We start from the raw sequence: 24,295 nt of genomic DNA on the forward strand, positions 1-24,295 counted from the left end.
GGCTCCATCGTCTGGACCCAAAACGTGCGCTCTTGTTTTACCTCAACCGCACACAACAGTTCCGGGTGGACGACCTACTCTTTGTTGGCTACGTGGGCGCTAAGAAGGGACGGGCGGTACACAAGTGGACCATCTCTCAGTGGGTCGTTTTGTGCATCAAGTTCTGTTACTCCTTGTCTAAAAAAGAGCCTCCTGTGGGGCTGCGAGCCCATTCCACTCTGGCCATGGCGGCTACTACTGCCCTGGATCGGGGAGTCCCTTTCCAGGACATTTGTCTGGCCGCTACGTGTGCTTTGCTTCACACGTTTGCCAAGCTTTACTGCCTGGACAGTCCGGTCCTGAGCGATGGCTTTTTTGGCTGTTCCGTTCTGCAGGACTTCCTGGTGTGATCTTGGTTCGCAGACCCACCACCGGGGTTGGTATTGCTGGGGTATCTATTCTAAGGTAAGGAATCTAACATGTTACTTACCTTCGGTAACGATATATCTGTAAGAAACATTAGTTAGTTAGATTCCTTACCGCCCCACCCATCCTCTCCGTTCTGCGAACCGATATCTAGTGTTAAGGTGTCTCCCTTTGAGGGTCCTAGTTTCATGGCACCAGTGTCGGTTTCTTGCATGGCTCTGCGTTCCTGACGCAGAAAGCTATGTACAGAACTGACGTCAGCGTGCGAGGGCGGCGTCTAAGTACTCCAACGTTATTCCGGCGATCACTGCACAGAGGACGGTCGCAGGACCGCTGCCGACGCGCAGGGGTACTGCTGACGAAAACTTTCCGGATCCAGTCTGACGCCTGGGGATATTCTAAGGTAAGAAATCTAACTAACTAATGTTTCTTACAGATATATTGTTACTGAAGGTAAGTAACTTGTTCATCTCAACCTGACATTCCTGATGCGCGCTCCCTTTGAGACTTTGTGCCCAGATCTTCGGACTGGGGTGAATGTGTGACATTGATCCACATTCTGTCCATCACCTGTTTTGTTTGCAATTGCCGCCATAAGTGCGCTGGGGATGCTCAGACGTGGGTCCCAGGCACTCCACACCACTGGAGTCAAGCTAGCCGGGCTGATGAGAGGTGTTACCTCGAAACCGGTCCGGTCCTCGGATGCTTGATTCCGTTCTGGGAAGGACATGGCTTTTGTAGTTCGGACTGGACTGTTCCCATGGGGCACAGGGTCAGAGCTGATTTGCATATCGCCATTGTCTAACCCAGGGTGGTGTGGAGTGCTAAAAAACTATGGATTTGGGCCCAGATCTTCGGACTGGGGTGAATGTGTGACATTGATCCACATTCTGTCCATCACCTGTTTTGTTTGCAATTGCCGCCATAAGTGCGCTGGGGATGCTCAGACGTGGGTCCCAGGCACTCCACACCACTGGAGTCAAGCTAGCCGGGCTGATGAGAGGTGTTACCTCGAAACCGGTCCGGTCCTCGGATGCTTGATTCCGTTCTGGGAAGGACATGGCTTTTGTAGTTCGGACTGGACTGTTCCCATGGGGCACAGGGTCAGAGCTGATTTGCATATCGCCATTGTCTAACCCAGGGTGGTGTGGAGTGCAAAAAAACGATGGATTTGGGCCCAGATCTTCGGACTGGGGTGAATGTGTGACATTGATCCACATTCTGTCCATCACCTGTTTTGTTTGCAATTGCCGCCATAAGTGCGCTGGGGATGCTCAGACGTGGGTCCCAGGCACTCCACACCAATGGAGTCAAGCTAGCCGGGCTGATGAGAGGTGTTACCTCGAAACCGGTCCGGTCCTCGGATGCTTGATTCCGTTCTGGGAAGGACATGGCTTTTGTAGTTCGGACTGGACTGTTCCCATGGGGCACAGGGTCAGAGCTGATTTGCATATCGCCATTGTCTAACCCAAGGTGGTGTGGAGTGCAAAAAAACGATGGATTTGGGCCCAGATCTTCGGACTGGGGTGAATGTGTGACATTGATCCACATTCTGTCCATCACCTGTTTTGTTTGCAATTGCCGCCATAAGTGCGCTGGGGATGCTCAGACGTGGGTCCCAGGCGCTCCACACCACTGGAGTCAAGCTAGCCGGGCTGATGAGAGGTGTTACCTCGAAACCGGTCCGGTCCTCGGATGCTTGATTCCGTTCTGGGAAGGACATGGCTTTTGTAGTTCGGACTGGACTGTTCCCATGGGGCACAGGGTCAGAGCTGATTTGCATATCGCCATTGTCTAACCCAGGGTGGTGTGGAGTGCAAAAAAACGATGGATTTGGGCCCAGATCTTCGGACTGGGGTGAATGTGTGACATTGATCCACATTCTGTCCATCACTTTGTTTTGTTTCCCTTTGAGACCTTGCACAACTGTCCTCAGACTCCTTGCAATTAAGAAGGCCTTCCTGGTGGCAATAACTTTTGTCCGGAGGGTCAGTGAGCTTCAGGGTGTGTCATCCAAGCCTCTATATCTGAACATCTACCCTGACAAGCTGGTTCTATAAACTAGAGCTACCTTTCTACCGAAAGTCGTCACTCCCTTTCATGTAGGCCAGTCCATCACTCTGACTACTTTCTACGCTCTGCCACATTCCTCTTAGGAAGAGGAGCGACTTTACCGTCTGGATCCAAAAAGAGCATTGTCATTCTACCTTGACCACACAAAAGATTTCCGGGTGGATTACCAGTTCCTCGCGGGGTATGTTGGTGCGAAGATGGGAAAGTCTGTGCAGAAATAGCCCATCTCCCAGTGGATCGTGCTCTGCATTAAATTCTTCTGTGCGTTAACAAGCAACCTACTGAGGATTTGTGTGTGCATTCCACCAGAGCCAAGACTGCGACCACTGCGTTAGCAGGCAGAGTCCTGTTCCTGTACATCTGCCATGAAGCAATGTTGGCAACCTTGCACACGTTAGCAAAACACTACTGCCTAAACATGCATCTCCATCGGAATGGGCACTTTGCCCTTTTGGTCCTGCAGGACTTATTGATTTGAAATTGTTTTGCAGACCCGCCTCCGTGGATGTATAGCTTGTGTATCTATTATATGGTAAGGAATCTGCAGCTTGGGGTCTCTATCAAATGGGCATGTTACTTCTCTTCTGTAACGCCTTATCTGTTAGAGACAGTCTAGCTGTAGGTTCCTTACCAAGCCACCCATCCTTTCTGCTCTGCGAATGGATTTCTAGCGACTGGGCCCTTTTAGGGCCCTAGTTTTCCACACAAGTGGTCTGTGGTTTTTGTGGTTCCGGGCTCCTTGCGGTTCCGTGCTCCTAGCGTGAAAAGTAACGGACGTCAGCGCTCTGGGTGGCACCTTTATAGGTACCACACATCACGTCAGATACTGCCACCACTCAGAGCTGACCGGCGCAGGGACACTTCTCATGAACATTATCCAGATCTGAACCTGAAGATATTTCTACGGTAAGGATTTTGAGGCTAGATAGTCTCTACCAGATAATATGTTACCGAAGGTAAGTAACTTGTCCTTCACATGACTGTCCAATGTTTGCAATTGTGTTCACTTTAATGGAACTGTTTAACTGTTGCCGCTAGTGCTGCAAAAGATTGTAAGTATTTCATACATTTCTGATATCTCCATTCCATCCCCTGAACTCTGCCTTTCTTCTCCCTACATTGTTTGAAAGCCAGAGGTTGTATCTTGATTAAGTTCAAATTGTCTTTTAGATTTGACCTGTACAATGGATTTATCTATGTATGAACAGTATTTTTGTAAATGTCTTTGAGAAAATAGTGCAGTTACATTTTCCAAATAGTGTACTTTCATTGTGATAAGTTTGTGATCATACATGTTGCTAAATAGTGATTTGGTTGTAAAAAGAAAGGAATGCATAATTGAGCTGAAATGCTTTGCTATTTCCGGTTAATGTCTGATGTAGATCATTAGATAATGTGTAAGTAATTTAAATCCGTGTCATAATGACTGTAAACATTATTTAAAAACAAGTTAAAGATGTTTTATGTGCAATTGTTTTTTTTTCCCCCAGATAAGTCCGAAAAGTGATGTATGGTCATTGGGGTGCATTTTATATTGCATGACGTATGGAAAAACTCCATTTCAACACATAACAAATCAGATCACTAAGTTACATGCAATAATTGATCCGAGCTACGAAATAGAATTCCCACCCATACCTGAAATGGATCTCCAGGATGTACTTAAGGTAACTATGTGTATTGATCTTTCTTTTCTATCCCTCATTTAGCACTGTGCACGAACCAAATACTAGTTGTTAATTTACTTTCTGCAAATCACTTTTGTCATTTTATTTTTGTAAAACGTAACTTTAACTAGCCTTTCATATAGTTCGTTTACAGTGATAAACACAAACAAATCCTTATTGTAAAACATAGGCTAAACTGTATATATTGAGTGAGACAACGTTTATGAAGACTTTACATGATTTGCTTCAGAATTTTCTACAGCATAAAGTCTATGGCCCCTTTATCATAAGGAATGCATTTAGAGGATATATAGCCAGTATGTGTGAAATATGGTCCTGTATTAGCATTGAACAGTTTTGAGAGCAACTAAGTGATCACCCACAAGACTCCCCCAGACACACAGGCAGCCCCTTACGTAATTTCTTGACCACCCACAGTTGCTGTGTTGTATCTTCCCTTGAACCCTGCTATAACAGTAGGTGAAGCCCTTTACCAGCTACCCCTGCTATGTCAAAGATTGACCTGCGTTTAAGGTCCACACATCTGGTCCCCCCTCAGTTGATCTCCATTTTCTGTCACCAGCAGCAAACCACCTCTGTCAGCCGACTTTTGCTACTAAATTAAGCTCCTGATTCAGGGCTACCACCACCCAACACATTGTCACACATGCATCTCTGCAAGTGCCCCAAAGGCAACTGTAGAAGTCTTTGAGATCCGATAGAGACTACAAGCTGCAGATTCCTTAACGTAGAATTATCCCCAGGCGTGAGACTGGATCCGGAAAAGTTTTTGCCACAGCATCCCTGCCCGCTGGGGGGGACGGCACCACATGACTCCACCCTAACGTCGTCCACGTAGTGACGTCAGCGAGGATGCATAAGTCCCACTCTGGCGCGCCTCAGTCAGTTTTTTCTCTTTCCGCATGCAACGCGGAACCGGATTGTGTCCTGGCCTGTTTTCAGGCCTTCCATTCCTTTTTACGCTTCGGCGTAGTAGAACAGTGTGCGAATGCCTTCAGGCTTCAAGACGTGTACCTCTTGTGCACTTCCCATGTCCGCAACGTACCGTCACCCGATCTGCATGTGGTGCCTGGGCGAGCACCAAGGCTCGACGGATTGCGACGCCTGTCAGCACCTTAAGCCTAAATCACGGCGGGAGTGCCTTATGAAATTGCTGTTGGCACGCTTGTCCAGGGCGGTGTCATCCCAGCGTCCGTCTCCTACCTCGGAAGCAGGGAGCCGCCGGTTTCGTCTGCGACATCGTCCTTCGCCACGGCCCCAGGGGCGTGGTTCGCCGGCTGGTAGGTCCTTCAGCCTGTCTCCGAGGCCCTGTCATTCTGTGGTGGACGCCGGCTCCCCTCGGGACATGCACCCCCGCCTGTCGCCTTCTTACCCGCCGTTTCCCGGCGTCGGAGAGACTAGGGCCCAAATGACAGCCTACGCTGTGGCTCTTCAGGCTTCTTTGACCCTTCCTCCACCTCCTGAGACATCCGCGGATTCCTTTCCTTGCGCTGGGATTTCCGCAGAGTCTCTGGCGGCTCCGGCGCCGAAGGTTTTGGCATCAGGTTGCAGGAGGGTGATGTAGTCTAGGTGTGGTCCTTCGGGCCCCCTTCTTTGGCACCTTGTGTCTCTGCCTCGCTGCAAATCCCTATGGGACTCCCTGTGGCATCGCTGGAGATCGTAGAGACTCCGGGCGTGTCCCCGAGACCCACTCGGTCCTCTACGCGGCACCGGGAGCCTTCCAAGCCGGCTCCGGTGGAGGCTGGGCCTCGGGGTGCTTTTCCGAGTTCCTCTCTGCCCTCGACGCGGGCGGTTTCCCCGTCTGATGCCGAGCCGGCGCCTTTTCAGCGCCGCTCCTTCGCCGTACCGGCGTCAACCCCGCCCCTGTCTCCTGGGGAGCACGTGGTGGCAGAGGTCGAAGCAGCGCTGCAAGTGCCGACTCCGGTGCCGACTGACATCGGTCAGGCGCCGGTGGCGGATTCCACGGAGCCGCACCAGCATCGGGTTCTTGATTCGTCTCCCAGCGTTCCTTCCTCTCCGGAGGTATGTCATCTGTTGGTGTCTTCCTCCCTGGAGACGGGGTGCCGTATTGTTGCCTTTTCACCGGCATCTTACAGGGAGGGCTCTTCACCATCCCCAGGGCCTAAATCCTCGAACCCTTCTTTCCCCGGCTCGCGGCTGGCCTTTCCACTGGCCTCTCAGCCTTCCCCTTGAGCCCCTCAGGTTACCCACTCTTCTTTGGATCCCCCACTATTCCGGGGCTGACGGCTTCCTCCTGCAACTGGACTTGGGGACGGACGGCTCAGTCTGCAGCCGTCGCCCATGGCGGAATTGCTTTCTCCTCTGCAGCGCCCTACTGAGGCCAGTGTTACCTTTGTTCTGGCTTTTTCCATGGCTGCTGGTATTCTGAGGATAGGTGAACCTGTCAGTCCATTTCCTACAGACAACCTCTTGGAAGTTCTCCACCAGGCTTCTGGTGGACGGGAGTTGTTCCTTCATTTCGAAGCGTCACTCCATAATTCTCGTATGGGGGCGCCCTGCCACAGGCGATCCGGTGCCTGAGGCGCTCCTGCAACGCCACCGTCCTGCTCTGCATGACCCGGTCTGTCTTTCCTTTCATCCTTCTACTCAAGGCGTTCTTCTGCGGAATGCTTTCCGTGCTTGTCTGTGGTGGTGTTTCCTCCGTCTCAGGAGGCCCGGTGGTTAGATTCATGGGGGCGTAATGTCTTCGCTTCTTCCAGTGCCACCTTGCGGGCGCTTAACACTTTGTGTGTGTTGACCAGGGCTACTTCAAGCCTGTGGGATGCTGTGGAGTCTTCTTTCCCATGTCTCTCATGAGGGTGCCCGTGCTGAACTGCGGGCCATGTATTGGATGGTAGGGAGTTGGCAGGGTTTATTCTTTGTGCAGCTTTGGATATTGCTGATGCCCTCGCCGTGCTATGGCCACTTCTGTGGCTCTCTGCCGCCATGCTTGGCTACGTGATGCTGTTTTTCCTGAAAATATTTTCCTGAAACACACCACATTTTCTAAGCCGTTGCCTTTTGTCTTTGAATTAGAATGCGGGAAGTCTCCTTGGTGCAAGATGTGTCATCAGAATTGTCACCATCTGGAACATACTGTGCAAAAGTAAAGGTTCAGTCAGAGGTACGGTGTTTTTATGTCCCTTTGAAGACAGCCTCATAAAATGCATGTCTGAACCCTACGCTCTAAAACTGATCCCATCCAAATAGATTTCGCCCCTCATTCACCATGTAATACTCTAAATGTCGTGGAATAAAGTCTTACTACAAAGTCATAATGGTTGAGCTGATCTGGGCTGATGATCCCATCAAAACAGATTTCAAAGGAACTGTAATAGACACGCATAAACTGTGCTTCACTGAGCTAATGGAGTATCCATGCATGAAGTGTGTGTGCCCGGATCATCTTATACCCCTTTTCCCCTCGTTCCACACCGTTTTTGTGTAGCCCTGTAAGGAAACTGGCTCAGTATATGGTGTACACCTATTGTTGATATACCCTGCACTGAGTCCAGGCAACCCTTAGTGATTTTGCAAGAGGTCCCTGATCACCAAAGCTCTAAAGGGGTAGTTTTGGAGAGCAGCAAAGGCTTATCCAGGATGGTGTAATGCAAGTGCATTTACCACACAAGCCAGACAATGAGAATCGCACAGGAAAAAACAACCCCAGTATTTAAAAAAAAAAAAAAGTAGTATTTTTTACACACCAACACTAAACTACTTTGGTATATCGCTTACCCAGAGATATGCATACACAATAACCATATCAGTAAAACATATATAAACACATGGGCTCCTATGGGGTGGGGAAAGGAGGGGCAGGGGCAAATCATATGCTAAGTAGAATGTTAAAGGGGTACCTAACCGAGACTAATACCCAAGGATCTGTAGGGGAAGCACAAAACTAGCAAAGTTAAGTACCAAGGAGTCCCTAGGCGTACAGGTGCAGAGGTGATAGCCCGGGTCAGTGTCCACAGAACAACATGAGGAAGTCGTGGTTAGGATTGTCAGGATTCAGGACTGTTCCCGACGGAAACCCTTTGGTACCAAGGAGGTTGGACTGCACCTGTGGATACCCAGAGAAGCAGGATACCTTTCCAAATGAGTCCTGGTGCATTGGTGTGAAGTAGTGTTGGAACCGCCCGTTGAAGTCAATTGGGATCTTCGGAAGTTCTGTTGCTACTGTGACCCGTGGACCAGGTAGGTGGAACCCAGATGTGGATTCTGAGCGAGGAGCACCTGAGGAGAGCGGAGAGGAGTCCAGTCCACCCGGAGTCGTCCCAGGTCAAGAGCAAAATTCTCACCCTTCTCTGGGTTACTTCGCAGTAAGATGGAGATCTTGGAGTTGCAGCTGTGGAGACCCGGCGACGATGTAGGAACACAGGAGCCCTCCACGAGTAGTAACCCTACGTTGATAAATTGCAGGAGGGTCAGTGCCCAGTAGGACCTCCAACAAGCCTTGACAAATGCAGAAGATGGGTTGCTGAAAGTTTTAGAAAGGACGACCATCAAGGTCCAGGGAACTCACCCAGCAGAGGTATTTTGTGGCTGGCCCTCAGCAAGCAGGAGAGCGAGCAAGAATCTATGGAAGTCCCTGGACTAACACTCCGGCAGCAGGCGCAGGGAGGTGTCGGCAGCACAACAAAGATGTATGCCCACATTGCAAGAAATGCAGTGAGGACATCGCTTTTGCAGCAGGGTGATGCTTGAGGCTTGGGCTTTTTGGAACTCCAATATCTTCAGACTGGAGAGTCAACAAGCCTTGGTTACGCCAGACAGACGCAGTGCTCAGCAAGGGATTACAGGCTTCCAAATTGCATTGAAGAAAGGTCAGGCCTCAGGAGAACTACCAAACCACCACCTGAGCCATGAAGAGTATGTGGGACAACAGGATCCACAGACTGGTCGTCGACGTTGAAGGGCCTGCAGCTGCAGAAGTGACTCTATAGTAATGAGGTCCACACAGGTAGGATGTAGATTACGTTGAATTTTGTAGTAAGTTACAAGTAGAAGAGTTGTAGTGAAGCAGCCCCATCAGGAGCATCCTTCCTGCTCCGCAGCCCATTCTCCAACTGTCACACTTCACCTCACAGGCACCCAACATTCCAATACTCATCATCACTCCAACATTCTATGCAGCACATTCATTCTCACTGGCTGATCAGGGGGAGAGATTATGGCAGGACAATTGCATGAAAAGGATACTACATATCCCCCTTCCTTATATAACATTAGCATAAGTATAGTTACCTGAAGGAAGCTAAAGCAAGGTGAACTTGGAAAAGGAAAATAGGGGGGGGGGGGGACACAAGAGCAGCTGATTAAATACATGAAGTTAACAAAGAGGAGACAGGAGAAAGATAGTTGGAAGTAAAAGAAGAGGAAGCAAAAGATAAATATGCATGGTAGATATATCCCATCCTCCACGTCTAGTAAATTAAAACAAAAAAGAATACAAAAGTAAGCCATAGGAAACAGCTAGATTAAGGGTTGACGTAAAAGCACCAATGACTACCCCAAACACACACACTGGCCAGACAGGCATGCAAGGAGGAAGGACATAGCACAACATGAACTAAACTCTTGACTTGCATCCAGACACACGAAGTAGTGAAGGAAGGATAACCTCCTAAACATAGAAGAAAGAGGAACACACTACAATAAGGGACAGACTATGGACAAGGGAAGACTAACAACAAAATATAGTCCATATTCCAAGGATAAAAATAATATAAGACATGAGGAGAACTGAACAGGCGAGCAAACAGAGAAGATGAGAATATAATACAAGAAGTATCACTCATCCTCCATTTTCAAATAGACAATGAAATAAGATATAAGCATAAGGTTGCGTTTTCAAATTGACAATGTAACATAATGTAAGCATAACATTGCGAGAAAATAACAGCAAAGTCTTACTGTAGACTCAAAATAAACTGTACCCCAACCATGGATTGATAATGTAAAGGTTAGTGGCGAGAATACTGTAAGTGGGAGAGGCACCCGAGGGGACAACCCCCGTGAGGATAGCCACTAGCAGATATGGGACTGACACCTGGTAAGACACACCCGGAAAAAGGGTGGTAGCTACTTTAAATGGGACTGGACCATAACCTACGCCCGGGATTTAAGAGAGGTTACCTAAAGTTAATGCGACTGACATCCAAAACCTACCCGAGGCAAAGGGGTGAGTAGCTAGAGTAAGTGGGACTTGGACCCATCGCCAGGTACCCTAATTAAGGGTATTTGCAACTTGAAACAATGAAAATGGGAGAAATACCCATTTGAGGCAAATTTAATGTAAGCAAATGAAACTGTAACCCATTGAGACAAATGTAATGTAAGCAAATAGGGCTGTAACCCATAGAGACAAATGTAAAGTAAGAAAATGGGGCTAGTACCCAACATCTTGTAAACATGTGAAAAGAACACAGAAACATGCAAGCTGTGTACCCAATGTCCAGGAAACAATGTGTGGTGTGAACGAATCCCTTACCAAGAGAAATACAGTACTTTTGTGAAAAGGTGCAAAAACCAAAAATTGATACAATAGTGTAATCAGAGTCTAGCACACAATGAACTTACAACCGTAATCACATTAACGTTTGACTGTTAAAGTTTAGGGTGTGCGTGTCACCACAATCCTGTGACACCAACGTTCGTAAGTAAACAAGCTTAGCAGGGATAGCAGACAGCTAACCTTGTCATGTAACTCCCTCGTGGACTGGCAGCTCATAGAAGAAGACTAACGTGGTTTTAGCATCCGGTGGAGGCACCCACATACAACATGCCGAAGCAGAACTTAGTGAGCCTGAAGTGGCTCACAAGAACCACAGTCACCAAATGTACTAACGAAATACACCACGTGTCAGGCAAAGTAAACTTGTTCATGTTCCTCGGGTGTCCCATAGTACCAGAACAAACATGTACATACCACACATGGGGTGGACACAGATGGTTCTTTGATGACCACCAAACAGAAGAAAGAATGCAGCTCAGATATGGTGCTGAATTGGAAGGCAAAAAAACAGGGGGAAACCATGTGTTGATGGTTGCGTGCTGTCAGCTGTCACCAATCGCGAGATGGTGGCACGCACGATGCGCTGTGCGGATGGCTCTCGGCACGTTCGAGCGCCAAATACTGTCAGACAGCCAATTCTGACGCGGAGGAAGAACGCGTCGTCACAGAGGATCCTCGAGGTGATTCGCGCTGCATCAAGCGTGAGGTAAAATGCACACGCACAATTCGAAATTTGAACCACTGCGATACCGTTCAACCAGCCTCACTGTAGAGAATGAGTTAACATATGGTGAAAACCTATTCAGATAAAATCATCACAGGTTGAGACATAGCATAGCAATTAGCCTCCTCCGTTTGCCCGTGGCGATGTCCACATTACATACAGACTTGAGAGAAATCCAGTAATTGTTACACGCCATGTAGACTGGATTTAACAAAAATCTGTACGCTTCCGATGAGTAGAATGCCTGGCGACAGCTTGTGGTTAATCCGTTATACGGTTCTCCACCCGAACCTGTCCAGCCTCCACCTCCATGCGTGGAGCTTGAGCGGCGACAGTTGACACCTTTCGATCTTCCTCCCGAAGTCTGTGATGTCATTCTGGCAGCCAGGCGTCCCTCTACAAAAACGGTATACGCCTGCAGGTGGAACAAGTTTGTGGCATGATGCACGGCTAAGGCTGTGGATCCCCTTTCTGCCCCTCTTTCAGAGGTTCTTTTGTTTCTTCTTTTTTTAGCCCACCGGGGCTCTGATCTGGGTACTATCAAAAGTTATCTTTCGGCCATTTCCTTATCAGCCTTCTCTTTTTAAGTCCCCGGTTGTGAACCGTTTTCTAAAAGGCATTACGCACACGTTCCCTCCGGTGCCGTTTATCATGCCTTAGTGGGACTCAAACCTTGTCTTGATGTTTCTGATGTGCGCTACCTTCGAACCCCTTCATAACTGTCCTTTATGTCTTCTCACTCTTAAGACGGAGTTCCTGGTAGCTTTCACCTCTTGCCAGAAGAGTGAGTGAACTCCAGGCTCCTTCTTCTAAACCTCCTTTCCTTTCTTTTCAACCGGACAAGGTGGTTCTGAGGACCCGCCTTTCTTTCTTGCCAAAGGTTGTCGCGCCCTTCCACATCGGGCAGACCATCACTTTGCCTACCTTCTTTCCGCCTCTGCATCCTTCTAGAGAGGAAGAGAGGCTCCACCGTCTGGACCCAAAACGTGTGCTTTCCTTCTACCTGAGCCGCACACAGCCGCTCCGGGTGGATGACAAGCTCTTTGTCAGCTACGTGGGCGCCAAAAAAGGTCAGGTAATGCACAAATGGATCATCTGGCTAAGAAGGAGCCTCCTGTGGGGTTGCATGCCCATTCCACCAGGGCAACAGCAGCCACTACTGCCTTGGGACCGGCGTTCCCTTGCAGGACCTTTGTCAGGATGCTACATGGGCCTCGCTGCACACGTTTACCAAGCACTACTTCCTTGACAGTCCAGTCCGACTGCTTCTTTGGCCGTTCTGTGCTCTGTGACTTTCTGGTGTAATTTTGTTTGCAGACGCACCACCTGGGTTGGTATTACTGGGGTATCTATTCTAAAGTAAGGAATAAATCACTAATGTGTCTCTTTCAGATGGACAAGTTACTACTTGTGTAACGATATATCTGTAAAAGACATTAGTTAGTGATAGATTCCATATCCCCCCCACCCATCCTCCCCGTTCTGCGAACTGATTACTAGGGTTAAGGTCATCCGGTCAGTATCTTGCATTGCTCTGCGTTCCTGACACGGATAGTTGTGTACAGAACTGACGTCAGCGCGCATGTTAGCGCCTAAGTACTCTCAGTGAAGTCATCTCAGCGCTTACGACACCAGTGACTGGCGCGGAGCCGCAGGACGCCACCTACTGACGCGCAGGGGTACTGCTAAGCAAAACTTTCCAGATCCAGTCTGACGCCTGGGGGTATTCTAAGGTAAGACATCTATCACTAACTAATGTCTCTTACAGATATATTGTTACACAAGTAGTAACTTGTGCGTCAAGGATACAGGTGTGTTCAATGGGGGTGTGGCCCAGCTCAGGTGGCCACCATTCGTTGTTCCAGAGGGTTTCCTTGACTTTCCCAAAGATGAGTACTTCTTTCTTTGTCGGTGTTGAGTTTGAGACAGTTGTTCATCCAGAAGGCCACATCTTTCATGAATCTTTGGAACTTGTCCTTGGTGGTCACTGGGTCGTTGGTCTGGGAGAGGATGAGTTGGGTGTAGTCTGCATAGATGATGATGAGTCTGTGGCTCTTGACGATGTTGGCCAAGGGTGTCCTGTATATGTTGATGAGGGTTGGGTTCAGGAATGAGCCTTGTGGTACACTGCAGCTAATGTTCTTGTTGAGCGAGGCGTAGGGAGGGAGTATGACCTTCTGCCTTCTTCCTGTGAGGTAGGATGCAATCTATTTAAGGGCTGCTCCATGGATTCTGATCTGGTGGAGTCTGTTTCTTTGTGTGTGATGGGATACAGTGTTGAAACCTGCTGAGTAGTCGAAGAGGATGAGAACGGCTGTTTTTTTAGGTCTATGCAAAAAGAATAATTGATGGACAGAATGTTGACCAATGTCAAACGTTCTCCCCAGTACAGAGATTTGGGCCTAAATCAATAGTTTGTTTGCTTCCCATGCCACTCCAGTTTAAACCCAGCCATATGCAAATCAGTCTTGACCCTGCTCCCCATGGGAACAGTCCACCCGAACTGCCAGGCCAGGTTCTCCCTGGACCAGAAACAAGCATCCTTGGACCAGTTTCGGTTTTTCACCCATCAGCAGCCAGGCTAGCTTGACTCCAGTTGCATGAAGAGCACGGGACCCACGTCTGGGCATTTTTTCGTGGTCTAGCAGCAATCTGATGTAATCCGTGCATGTGACTAGGGCTGTCTCGATGCTGTGGCTAGTTCTAAAGCAGGATTGTTTGGGGTCCAGAAGGTTGTCGTACTCCAGATGTTTAGTGATCGGGAATTGATAGCTTTCTTGACCTTGGCTGGAAAAGAAAGCAGGGAGATGGTCGGTAGTTCTCAGGTTCTCCTGGTTCCTCAGATGGCTTCTTCAGCAGCAGCTTCACGTAGGTATGTTTCTGTTTCAGGGAAAAGTGGTTAGTGGTAATAGATGAGTTGAGGACCTTAACATCTACTGATAGTTCATATCCCAATCATCTGGACTGCTGAAGAGATTAACTTTTCATATACTAAATGTCCATTTTTATTTGACATCTGTTAGCATTTTTCTATTTTATTTTGTGTCGGACATCCAGAATCGATTTCAGCAACCTAGCGAATGGGTCAACCATATTGCATATTTTTAATAAGTTAAATGTTTTGCTAGTCAATATTACCATAACTTGCAATTGGGCACTTTTGAGATGTGCATTTTCGATAGTCTGCATCTTCAATATGAATGCTCAAATAATGCAAACATTAAATAACTGTAGACCCTTGTAATTACTTATGATATATGCAACAACATGCAATGCAATCTGTAGGAAAGTAGCATCTTTCTGGCATAGATACCCCCACTTTTTACCTGTTGTCAGTGTGTTTTGACGGTAGTTCACTGGGATCCTGCTAATCATGGCCACAGGGACTGCTCTCTCCTCTAAATTTGCTGCTAAGTACTTTGAACACCTCATAATTGCCAAACCGTGGTATCATTGTAATCCCCAAGTATCTGGTACTGAAGTACCCTGGGCATTGGTACACCAAGGGTCCCCTATGTGCTGTAGCAAGTATTATGCCACCCATGGGGGCCCATGCAAACTGTGTCTGCAGAGCTGCCATTGCATTCTGCGTGACAGGGTGCATGCACCCTTCACTTTAGATATAAAGTTTCCCTTATATCCCGGTCACTGCACTTAAAACCTATGTCACCCCTAAGGTAGACCCTTCAGTCCAATGGCAGGATGTATGGTTCGAAGTGAGCCCGTGCTGCTGTCAGCTTTAGACACTGTCCTGCCCCCCTGCTGATTAGCCTAACTCGGGCAGGGGAATATGAACAAAGGATTTTGTTAGACATGGCACCATTGGCGTGGGTCTCCCTTCCCTTTTTTGCTGTTGTCTCCTCTGTTTTTGATGGAATTAGATGCTCTGGTTGCGTGCCACTGCCATTCAGTGCCACAGCGCAAATGCTCCCTGTGTAAATATGACTGAATTTGTATATCCCTGATTGGCTTATTTGGTTTACCTGTTAAACCCTAGTAGTGTGGTCTGTGTGTGCCCAGGGCTGGTAACCCAACTGCTACTGGTGGGCCTGCAGCGCTGGTTTGCGCCACCCACAGAAGTAGCTTGTATCGTGTACCTCAGACCTGCCACGCAGTGTCTGCGTGCAGTCCAGAACTGCCATCTTGGCTGCGAAGTGCCCACACTTCCTAGCCCCTGACCCTTCCCTTAGCATCATGTCAGTCACCCCTATGGTAGATGCATTGTATGTGTGAGGTAGGACATGGCTTGATATGTGTAGCATGTCCTGGTAGTGAATCACCCTCCATTTTGTTGTTCACTGCTGCAAGGCTACCTGTTCTCCATAGGCTAGAATGGACAGACTGGCTATTACATCTTATAGTCCTATCTGACTCCGGGAACGTGGTAGAAATTAGAGTTTAGTATGCCTGTGCTCAGAATAATAAAATACACCTTTTAGTGAAGTTGGTTTTAATATTCTGTGTTTGAAAATACCACTTTTAGAAAGTAGGTATTTTCTTGCCTAAGCCTCCAGTGTGCTCTGCTGTTACGTGTATTGACTGTCTGGAGTTAGAGGGGAAAGGCAGGCTGAGTCAGACCTGGGTTGATTAGAGAGATCTGCATTTGGAGTAGGGGAGGGGTGACCCTTTGATCTGAGCAGGGCTGTGCCTGGCAAAGTGAATGCTGGCTCCACCTCCTACTGTGTGTCTGATAGCAGACCCCCTCTTTCTGAAAGGAAGTCTGGTAAACAAAGTGCTCCAGGCCTGGGCAGAACTGGTTCTGGATGGGTTCAGTGACTAGTGACTTTTGAGAACAAAGACTTTTGGGGTATAAATATCTGTGCCCAAACCCCTACAATTTGTATTGCTCCTGGATGTCAAGAAGAACCTCTGTCAGTGTTACTGAAGGAATCTGCAGGAGAGGACTGTCCTTGTGCTTGTGTGCTGTTTCTTGGATTGGCCTGCAGTAATTCCCCTTGGACTTGGAAGAAGGGGGAAAGGACTTTTGTGAGACTTTTATTTTTACTAAGCAATCACCCAAGGGATAGAAGAGAGCTAGCCTCCTGCTGAAGACACAGGCACATCTGACTCCTTCACCAGCCTCCTGATTCCTCCCAGCGAGGATTTCTATCGACAGGTGAGTCCCCTGTGAGTTCCAGGGCCTCTAGTTCTTCTACAGAGAAGAGAGTTGAAAATCGTCGCTAACGCCGTTTGCGAACCGCCGCAGCTGAAGAGTGTAAGAAAAATCCACGCGCTGCTGCTGCCGAGCGCTCGCAAACCAAAGACCATCGCATCGCACTCTTACGGCCCCAAAGTTCTCGCTAACCCCAGAGATCAACGCATCGCACGTTTGCGGGCTTTTCAAAGGCTCGCTGACCCCGGATCATCGCATCCAGATCATCGCAGCAACCACTGCTTTGAACTGAACTCCTATTTGAACACTTTGAACTCTTTTTCCAGCTTTTCAAGTGTACCCCCATTTTTCAGTACTGTGGCTTTTTACCGTTATTGGTCTTGTGTTAAGTCTATATATAAAGATACTTATTTTTTATAACTACTTGTTTGGTGTCCCTTTGTAGTGTCCTTCACTGTGTTACTGTGTAAGATCATAAATGCTTTACACACTGGCTCTTAGATAAGCCTAGCTGCTCATGCTACGTTACCACAATGTTGAGCAGGGGTTATCAAAGGGTGTAGCCCCCTAACTCTAACTTAGGAAGAAGGGTCCCTACTTGGGCTGAGGCCAGCCACTGCCAACTAGAGACCCCCATTTCTAACAGATTTATTTTCTGCAGAGAGGTGTGACCACCTCACCTTTAGAATAGGGTAGGGTGGGGGTGCTTCAGAGCGCCACCAGACTGCATTGAAGGGCATATTTGGTGCCCTCCTTGCATGAACCAGTTTCACACAGTCCAGAAGACCTTGGCTCTCACTCCAGTGCAAAACCACACAAAGGACAGGGGAGTGTCCACCCCCTGTCTAACTCTTCCCCCTGGGAAGGTGCACTTGAGCTCCTCCAGGTGGCCACTTGATTCTGCCATGTTGATTCTTGGCCCTTGTGAACCTCTGACTGGCTAAGACATCTAAATAGCATCCCTAACCCCCTCTGGTAGGTTGCCACAGAGGAAGTTCTTCCCTTTTTTTGGGGTTACTTAAGGGCTCCCCTGAGTGTAGGCCCTTAGATTCGTCCCGACAACAACTTCTGCAACTGACTGCTGGTCATCTGGAGATTGTTCAATGACTCGTCTGCTGGTGGACACTGCAACTCTGCTGTTCTTCAATCCATGACCCACGACAAGACTGCTCTTAGTAGGAAGAATCCTGCTGCACCTTCGTCCCTGTGCTGCTTCAAGTTCTGCAACTCCGTGGCTGTGCTTCCTCCGAGTCACCAATGCCTGCATCCCAGCCTGAAGGAATCTCCCTGGAAGTGAAGGAATCACTTCCCTGCATCTGCAGGCACATCCACGTTGACGCCCGGTTTGCTGATCTGTTGTCCCATGGACGTCGCATGTCTCTACAACACAGATGGTAGTTTGTTGGTTCTCCCGAGGCCTGACCAGTCTTCCCTGCAAGTTGGGAGACTAATCCCTCTCCTTCCAACAGTGACCACCTCCCTGTGCCCCACATCTGTTTACATTTGCCAAGGGTGGTTGGCTCTCTTAACGGGAGATCTTCAAGCAGCCCCTGCACAGCTCCAAGCACATCGTCTTGCCTGCTTCCCTTGCCTCGTGGGGCTTCTTCTGGGTGCTGCTAGTGTTTCCTTTCTACATCCTGTGCCTGCTGCCAGTGGGTCCTCGAGGGGGCTGCACCAATCCCTTCTGGCTCTCCATCGTGCTGAGGGCCGGTCCTGACTTACCCTTGCTGGGTTAGTCCCTCAGACCTTGCTGGTATGCATCTTAACCCATGAACCGTTGTTTGCATTTGCCAAGGCTTGCTCGTGGTGATGCTGACCACTGACCCTTTTGCACTCCTCGACAAGGGTGGGACAGCTCATGAGGGGCTCCTGGTCTTCTACAATGTTGCTTGGTCTCCACAGCTGCTGTTTTCTTCTCACCGCATCGCAGCAAGAACCTTCTACCAGGCCTGCTATTGTGCTCCTATGCCTCTTGGTCACCTCCATTTGGTTTGGACTCTGTCCCAGCTGCTTTCAGGTTCTTTACTTCTGGATTGTTTGTCCTTGTTCCACCGGTCTGGTCCACGAGACGCTGTAGCTCCAGAACTTCCATGAACCTCCGTTGGCGCCTATGGAGGTTGCCAACATCACGTCACCCTTATGCACCCGTGCTCCCTGGTTCAGGTATCCATCTTTTCTAGGTATCCACAGGTAGAGTGACTCTATAACCTTCCTTCCTCCAAGTGATTTCTTTGAGGTCCTTTAGGAAGGGTCCTAGAACTCTACAATCCAAACCGCGACTTACCTGTGTTGTCCTATTGACATCTGACCCGGTGTAACAACTCTGCACCCAGGCGCGTTGGGGGTCCCTGGCTACTCACCTTGGGTGGTTCCTTGCTTCCCCTGGGGTTTGCTAATCTTGAGTCCTAGTCCTGTTACGGTACCTATTCAGCAGTCCACTATTTTAGTATATTGTTTTGCTCCCCAGGTGGGGCTCTATGTACTTTTCAATGCTATTTACCTCTTTTCTAAGTATGTGTGTAATTGATACCCTCGGGTAAGAGGTATACGAAGTTAGTGTCTAGTATGTAGTAATAAATATAAAGTATTTTTCTACTCATCTGGTGTGTTTCTTTCTTGTGTGAAAAGCTTATTGACTGACTAAAGTGGTACGTACAAATGCTTTACACCTTCCGGGATCAGTCTTAGCTGCTCTCCACAGCTACCCCTTGAGAGCTTTCGTTTTCAGGGGCCTAAATACTATCACTGAGGGTTGCCTGACTCGGTACACGTTACCTCATCACAAAGGGGCACTAAATACTGAGCTAACTTTCTACACAACCCATTTATAAACCCTGGTCACGTCACATAGATAGGATTAACTTTGAGATTTTAGTAGGCCTGACTCGAAGGACACCATGGATTTACATGCTGTCCTTAATACCCAAAACAGTACAGTAATACTTTATATAGTTCCTTACCTAAGAATTCTAATGTCTGTCAGTATCAAAAGCAAGTATAGTCCAAAAAGCGTAACAAATCTAGAACTTTAGAAAATTTGAAATGCAAAAAGGATTAATTTAGCATATAGATGTGACACAAGTCTCCCTCAAAAAATGAATGAAGTGTATTGTACCCCTTACCTCTTTAACAGTGCATATTGGTTACATCAGTGTATGTAGAATCTTCTGAGAAAATAGTCTATATGAAATAATACATGCAACCCTGTTTTCAGTAATCATAAAGCACACTATTACACCAAAAATATGTATTTTATCTACAGCACACGTCTCAATGTAAAAATATTGCCATCTCAGGTAAACTCACCAGACGGGAAACATCCACTATCAGAGCCCATGCTCTTGTACAGCAAATATACAGTCAAGTGTACAAATACGTGTTCCATAATGTGTATGGCGCCCAAAATACATTCTGCCCCATTCTTACTGTGTACAAAAGAGCGTCTCTCACATAGGTAACACATGGGTAAGTACCCATTATTGCATGTGAGATCAATTACAACACCCTTATCAGCAAAATAAACATGATCAGGCCATAATTGCCTTCTACATCAAAGGATTGGAATAAGTGTAACAAGCTGGTAATTACCCATATTTACATATCAGATCCAATATAACACCCTTAACAGCAAAAATTAATAAGCTTTATAGAATCAGCCCTGTGGTGGACTCTCTAGTGAGGCCTTTAATGAGAAGTTTCAGTTTTTTCAGTCACTAAATTGAAGAAGCACACTCGTGGCTTTTGTTGTAAATAGTCACAGGCTCCCAGTTCTTGTAAATGCTTTAGCCCGATGTCCAACCGTGGTACGTATAGTACTTGTTCGGAAAGGAGTGAGATTGCATCACTTGTAATCTGGCCTTTGCTTCACCCGACCAATAAAACAAGAGAGCACAGCGGCCATTAAACAAGATGAAGCGACGCACGAACGAGCAGAGGCAGGCACACAAAAATAAGATAGCTCACAGGGTACAATAAATACTAATAATAATAACCTTGAATTTGTAAAGCGCACAGCTACCTCCGAAGTGGTTTCCCGGCGCTTGGGGCCCTTGGGAAGATTAAGCGAGCTATTGCCCAGAGTCGCATGGTGCTGGGCTGACCTGCCGCCGGCGATCGAACCGTGAACCCCGTGGTCCGGAGTCAGGCACCCTGGCCGCTGCACCACACCTCTTCCACAACATAAAGAGTAAGAGCAAGTGTAATAGGGACAGTCCTCATGAGAGGTTATAAAAGTCCAAAAGGAGGGACTATTAAGCATATTCACCAAACAAAAGCAGGCATTTACGAAAAGCAGTAATAGGAATCAATGAAAAAGATGGGATATGTTCGAAGACCACATTTTAGATACAGCATTTTGTGAAGAGACCGGGCATGCACTGCCTAGGCAAGACCTAAAAAGGCCCTAAGGCACCCACTTGTTTATAGCTGTTTACACTCTAGATGTGTGGTGGGAAAAAAACAAATAATTTATAGGTAGCAACTACCGCTTTGAGACCATGCATTAACCCAGTTAGGGCTTCTTGACAGACATTCTTGGCAATTCAGTAAAGATAATGTCATTCCTGTATTAGTTTAGCTTCAGTATTATTCTGCTTGAGTTGACAAAGAACCAGTCTTTTGGCTTAGATTTGGATATTTCCATCATTGTTGACAAATTGTTTTCCTAGCTTTCTTTTTAGATACATATATATTAGGTTTTCAATGTGTTTTTCTGTTTTTATATTTCTTATAGAAATGCCTGGTGAGGAACCCCAAGTGTCGAATAGGGATTGCTGAACTTTTGGTGCATCCATATGTGCAAATACAGTCCCATTCAGGTATTTTGAGAACATAAATATGTATCTTCTTTATTAATAATTTTTTAGGTCGAGCATAGCTATCGCGTAAGCGATTGCTATGCGAGAGATTTAGAAGGGGCACCAGAAAATGCTCCCAAAGACCTTTGGAATGCGGTTTATGGCCAGTGCATGTGAGGCATTAAAGCGCAGAGCTGGCATCTGGCATCGGACTTGAAAGCAGCAGACTGCTTTCGCCAGCGCGCACTCTGCCTCACTTCCTACTCCCCCCTCTTACAGCAATTAATTTTCGTTATCGCTCACACCCCATATGCTCATTCCCTCCCACCCTTCCTTTGATGTCCGCTTTTCTTGTTATTCTGTACTATGACGTCTGCAAATAATTCCAGTTGCCAACAGCACTGCCTAAATTATGGAAACCTTTCACAATTCCGCTTTCGTGCAAACTTCAAAGGAATGTCTGAGAATGTTCTAGTCTGGTCTTTGCCGCTTTGACGGTTTAATATCCTTGTTATTGATGATCGTGCTCTTTTATCATTATTATTTTTATTATCATCATCCTTTCATGGTAAGAAACTGTGGAATTAGTTTCATCCTTGATGGTGTTTTAAGAAGTAATGCATTTATATCATTCGTAGGCATAGCATATACATATGTATATATATACTTTTTTAACAAGAGTGTCGACAAATGCAGTTGTTCCACTTCCTCAGAGTAAAGATAAACAGTCAAATGGAGGGGAAGTTGTTGTGCCTGTCCCAAACTCGTCTCAGAGAACTGTTGTTGTACTGAAGCTGCCTTGGCACGCGAGTACCCGTAGAAATAAAAAAACTAGGAAACCACAGCGATTTATTTAAATTGTTGAGATAATTCATCGTTTTTGGTGATAGCTAATGGGGGTCACCTACAAATATTGTCGGTTTTAACTAAGCCTCGTGCGAAGAGGTTGGAGTTTTAATTCATCAACAGGGCTTCAGAATTCCAGGGCAGGTCTACTTCTATTTTGTTCTTTTACGACGCTTACTTCGATGATGTTTTTTTGACTTGTTGGTAGAGTCATTTAGTAATTTGTAGAGCGAGGAGATGAACTCCTCCCTGAATGTCTGCCTTTCAATTGAAATTACGTTACCCCGAGTTAAAATGCAGTCTGGCACTTCAAAATGCCCACAGTGAAACCTGGAGTCTGCTGAGGCTGTCCCTCTGAGTCTGTAACAACAAGTTGGCCCAGCAGCCCACGTGGGTGTCTGTCTTACCAGACATCAGCTCAGTTCTCAATCACTCAGCACATACTAGCTACCACACCAATGTCTTTCTTCCTTTTTTCTTCCTTCCCCACTTTCTTTTTCTTTCTTTCTCTTTCTTTCTCTTTCTTTCTCTGTTTCTTTCTCTCTCTATATTTTTTCTCTTTCTCTATTGCTTTCTTTCTCTTCTATTTCCTTTTCTATTTCCTTTTCTCTTTCTTTCTTTCTTTCTTTCTTTCTCACTTTCTCTTTCTTTCTTTCTTTCTGTCACTTTCTTTCTCTGTCTCTCTTCCTTACGTCCTTTTTTCTTCCTTCCATCCCCTTCCTTACTTTCTTTTTCTTCTTTTCTCTTTCTTTCTCTCTCTCTCTTTCTCTTTTTTCTTTTTCTTTCTCTCTTTTTTCTTTCCCTCTCTTACTTTCTTTCTCTTTCCTTTTCTCTTTCATTCTTTCTCCTTTTTTTCTTTCTCTTTCTCATTTTCTTTCTTTCATTCTTTCACTTTCCTTTCTCTTTCTTTCTTTCTTTCTCTTTCTTTCTTTCTCTTTCTTTCCCTTTCTCTCTTTCTTTCAACACCACAGACCAGGCTCGAGGAGTGCCACATACACATGTGATGTGGTTTTAGGAGTACTTCAAAGCAAGTTTGCTCAGCCTTTAGAAGAAAGTTATTTTTAGTACAATAGGCCCAATCTACGTTTAATGGGACATTACCAGCACTTCTCCTGCTGAATGTTCATCTACAAAATACCAACACTTTGCACTAGACTGCCTTACTTTAGTGGGGAGTACTTGTACCTCTCAGTAGAGCTCTTATACTTTTGGTGGCTGAGTAGCATAGCACTACCATTGCTCATGGGTCTTGCAAAGAAGCTTTGTGTGTGGGGGTGAGTTGGCTAACCTTGTGCCAGATGGTAATTATCTCATGGCTCAAATGCCAAGCTTTTTTGATGAGCAGTTGTGCCTTATGCGTGCCTTATCTGTGAAATAAACTTGAAGTTCTGGGCATAATTCGGGGCACATTTTGTCTAGGTAAATGTTGTCCTTCTGCTTTGTTACTTGTTCTCAGGAGAATAATAATAATAATACTGTGTTTTATAGAGCGCGAACAGCTACCTCACAAGGAGGTGTCCCGGCGCTAAAAACGTACCACAGAGGTCCAGGGACAGGAGTGGGAGACCTAGCGAGGCTGGGAGAAGAGCCAAGTCTTTAGTAACTTCTTAAAGCAGGGTTCAGATGGAGCCTGCTGGATTGCTTGAGGTAGGGAGTTCCACAGCGCAGAAACATTTGCTGAAAAGGTGCGACCACCAAGGCGTGCCTTTTTTGCTCGTGGGACAGCCAGCAGGATTCGGTCATTAGACCGTAAAACACGGTGTTGGGTATACCTTGGAAGGCGTTTTTTTAGGTAGAGTGGGCAGGAGCCATGCAAAGATCTGAACGCGGGTGTCAGGGCTTTGAATTTTATCCGGTTGGCGACAGGGAGCCAATGCAGGGTTCTAAGATGCGGAGAGACTGACTGTTTGAAAGGAATTCGCAGTAGCAGCCTCGCAGCCGCATTTTGAACTACCTGCAGTTTATGGGTTAAAAATTTTGGGAGGCCCAGGTAAAGACCATTGGCGTAGTCCAGCCGTGAAGTGACAGTTGCATGGACTACCATTTTTCTGCAGCTCTCGGGGAGAAGTTTAAGAAATTTACGGAGGTTTCTTAATTTACTTAGGCAGCAGCCGGCCACTTGTTGGATAT

General features: G+C 47.0%; 1 protein-coding gene across 2 annotated transcripts in view; it reads left to right on the top strand.

The window, feature by feature from the left end:
• The window catches only part of TTK (TTK protein kinase), an 848,854-nt gene that overhangs the window by 723,637 nt on the left and 100,922 nt on the right, over positions 1-24,295 (top strand). For both annotated transcript variants that reach the window (XM_086926546.1, XM_086926547.1), the window contains exons 19-20: positions 3,969-4,145; positions 21,256-21,340. In XM_086926546.1, the coding sequence (XP_086782672.1) occupies positions 3,969-4,145; positions 21,256-21,340 (262 nt within the window). The remainder of the gene's footprint in view (positions 1-3,968; positions 4,146-21,255; positions 21,341-24,295) is intronic.

This window comes from Lissotriton vulgaris, chromosome 6 (genome assembly GCF_964263255.1).
Source record: "Lissotriton vulgaris chromosome 6, aLisVul1.2, whole genome shotgun sequence".
Classification (NCBI taxonomy): Eukaryota; Metazoa; Chordata; class Amphibia; order Caudata; family Salamandridae; genus Lissotriton; species Lissotriton vulgaris.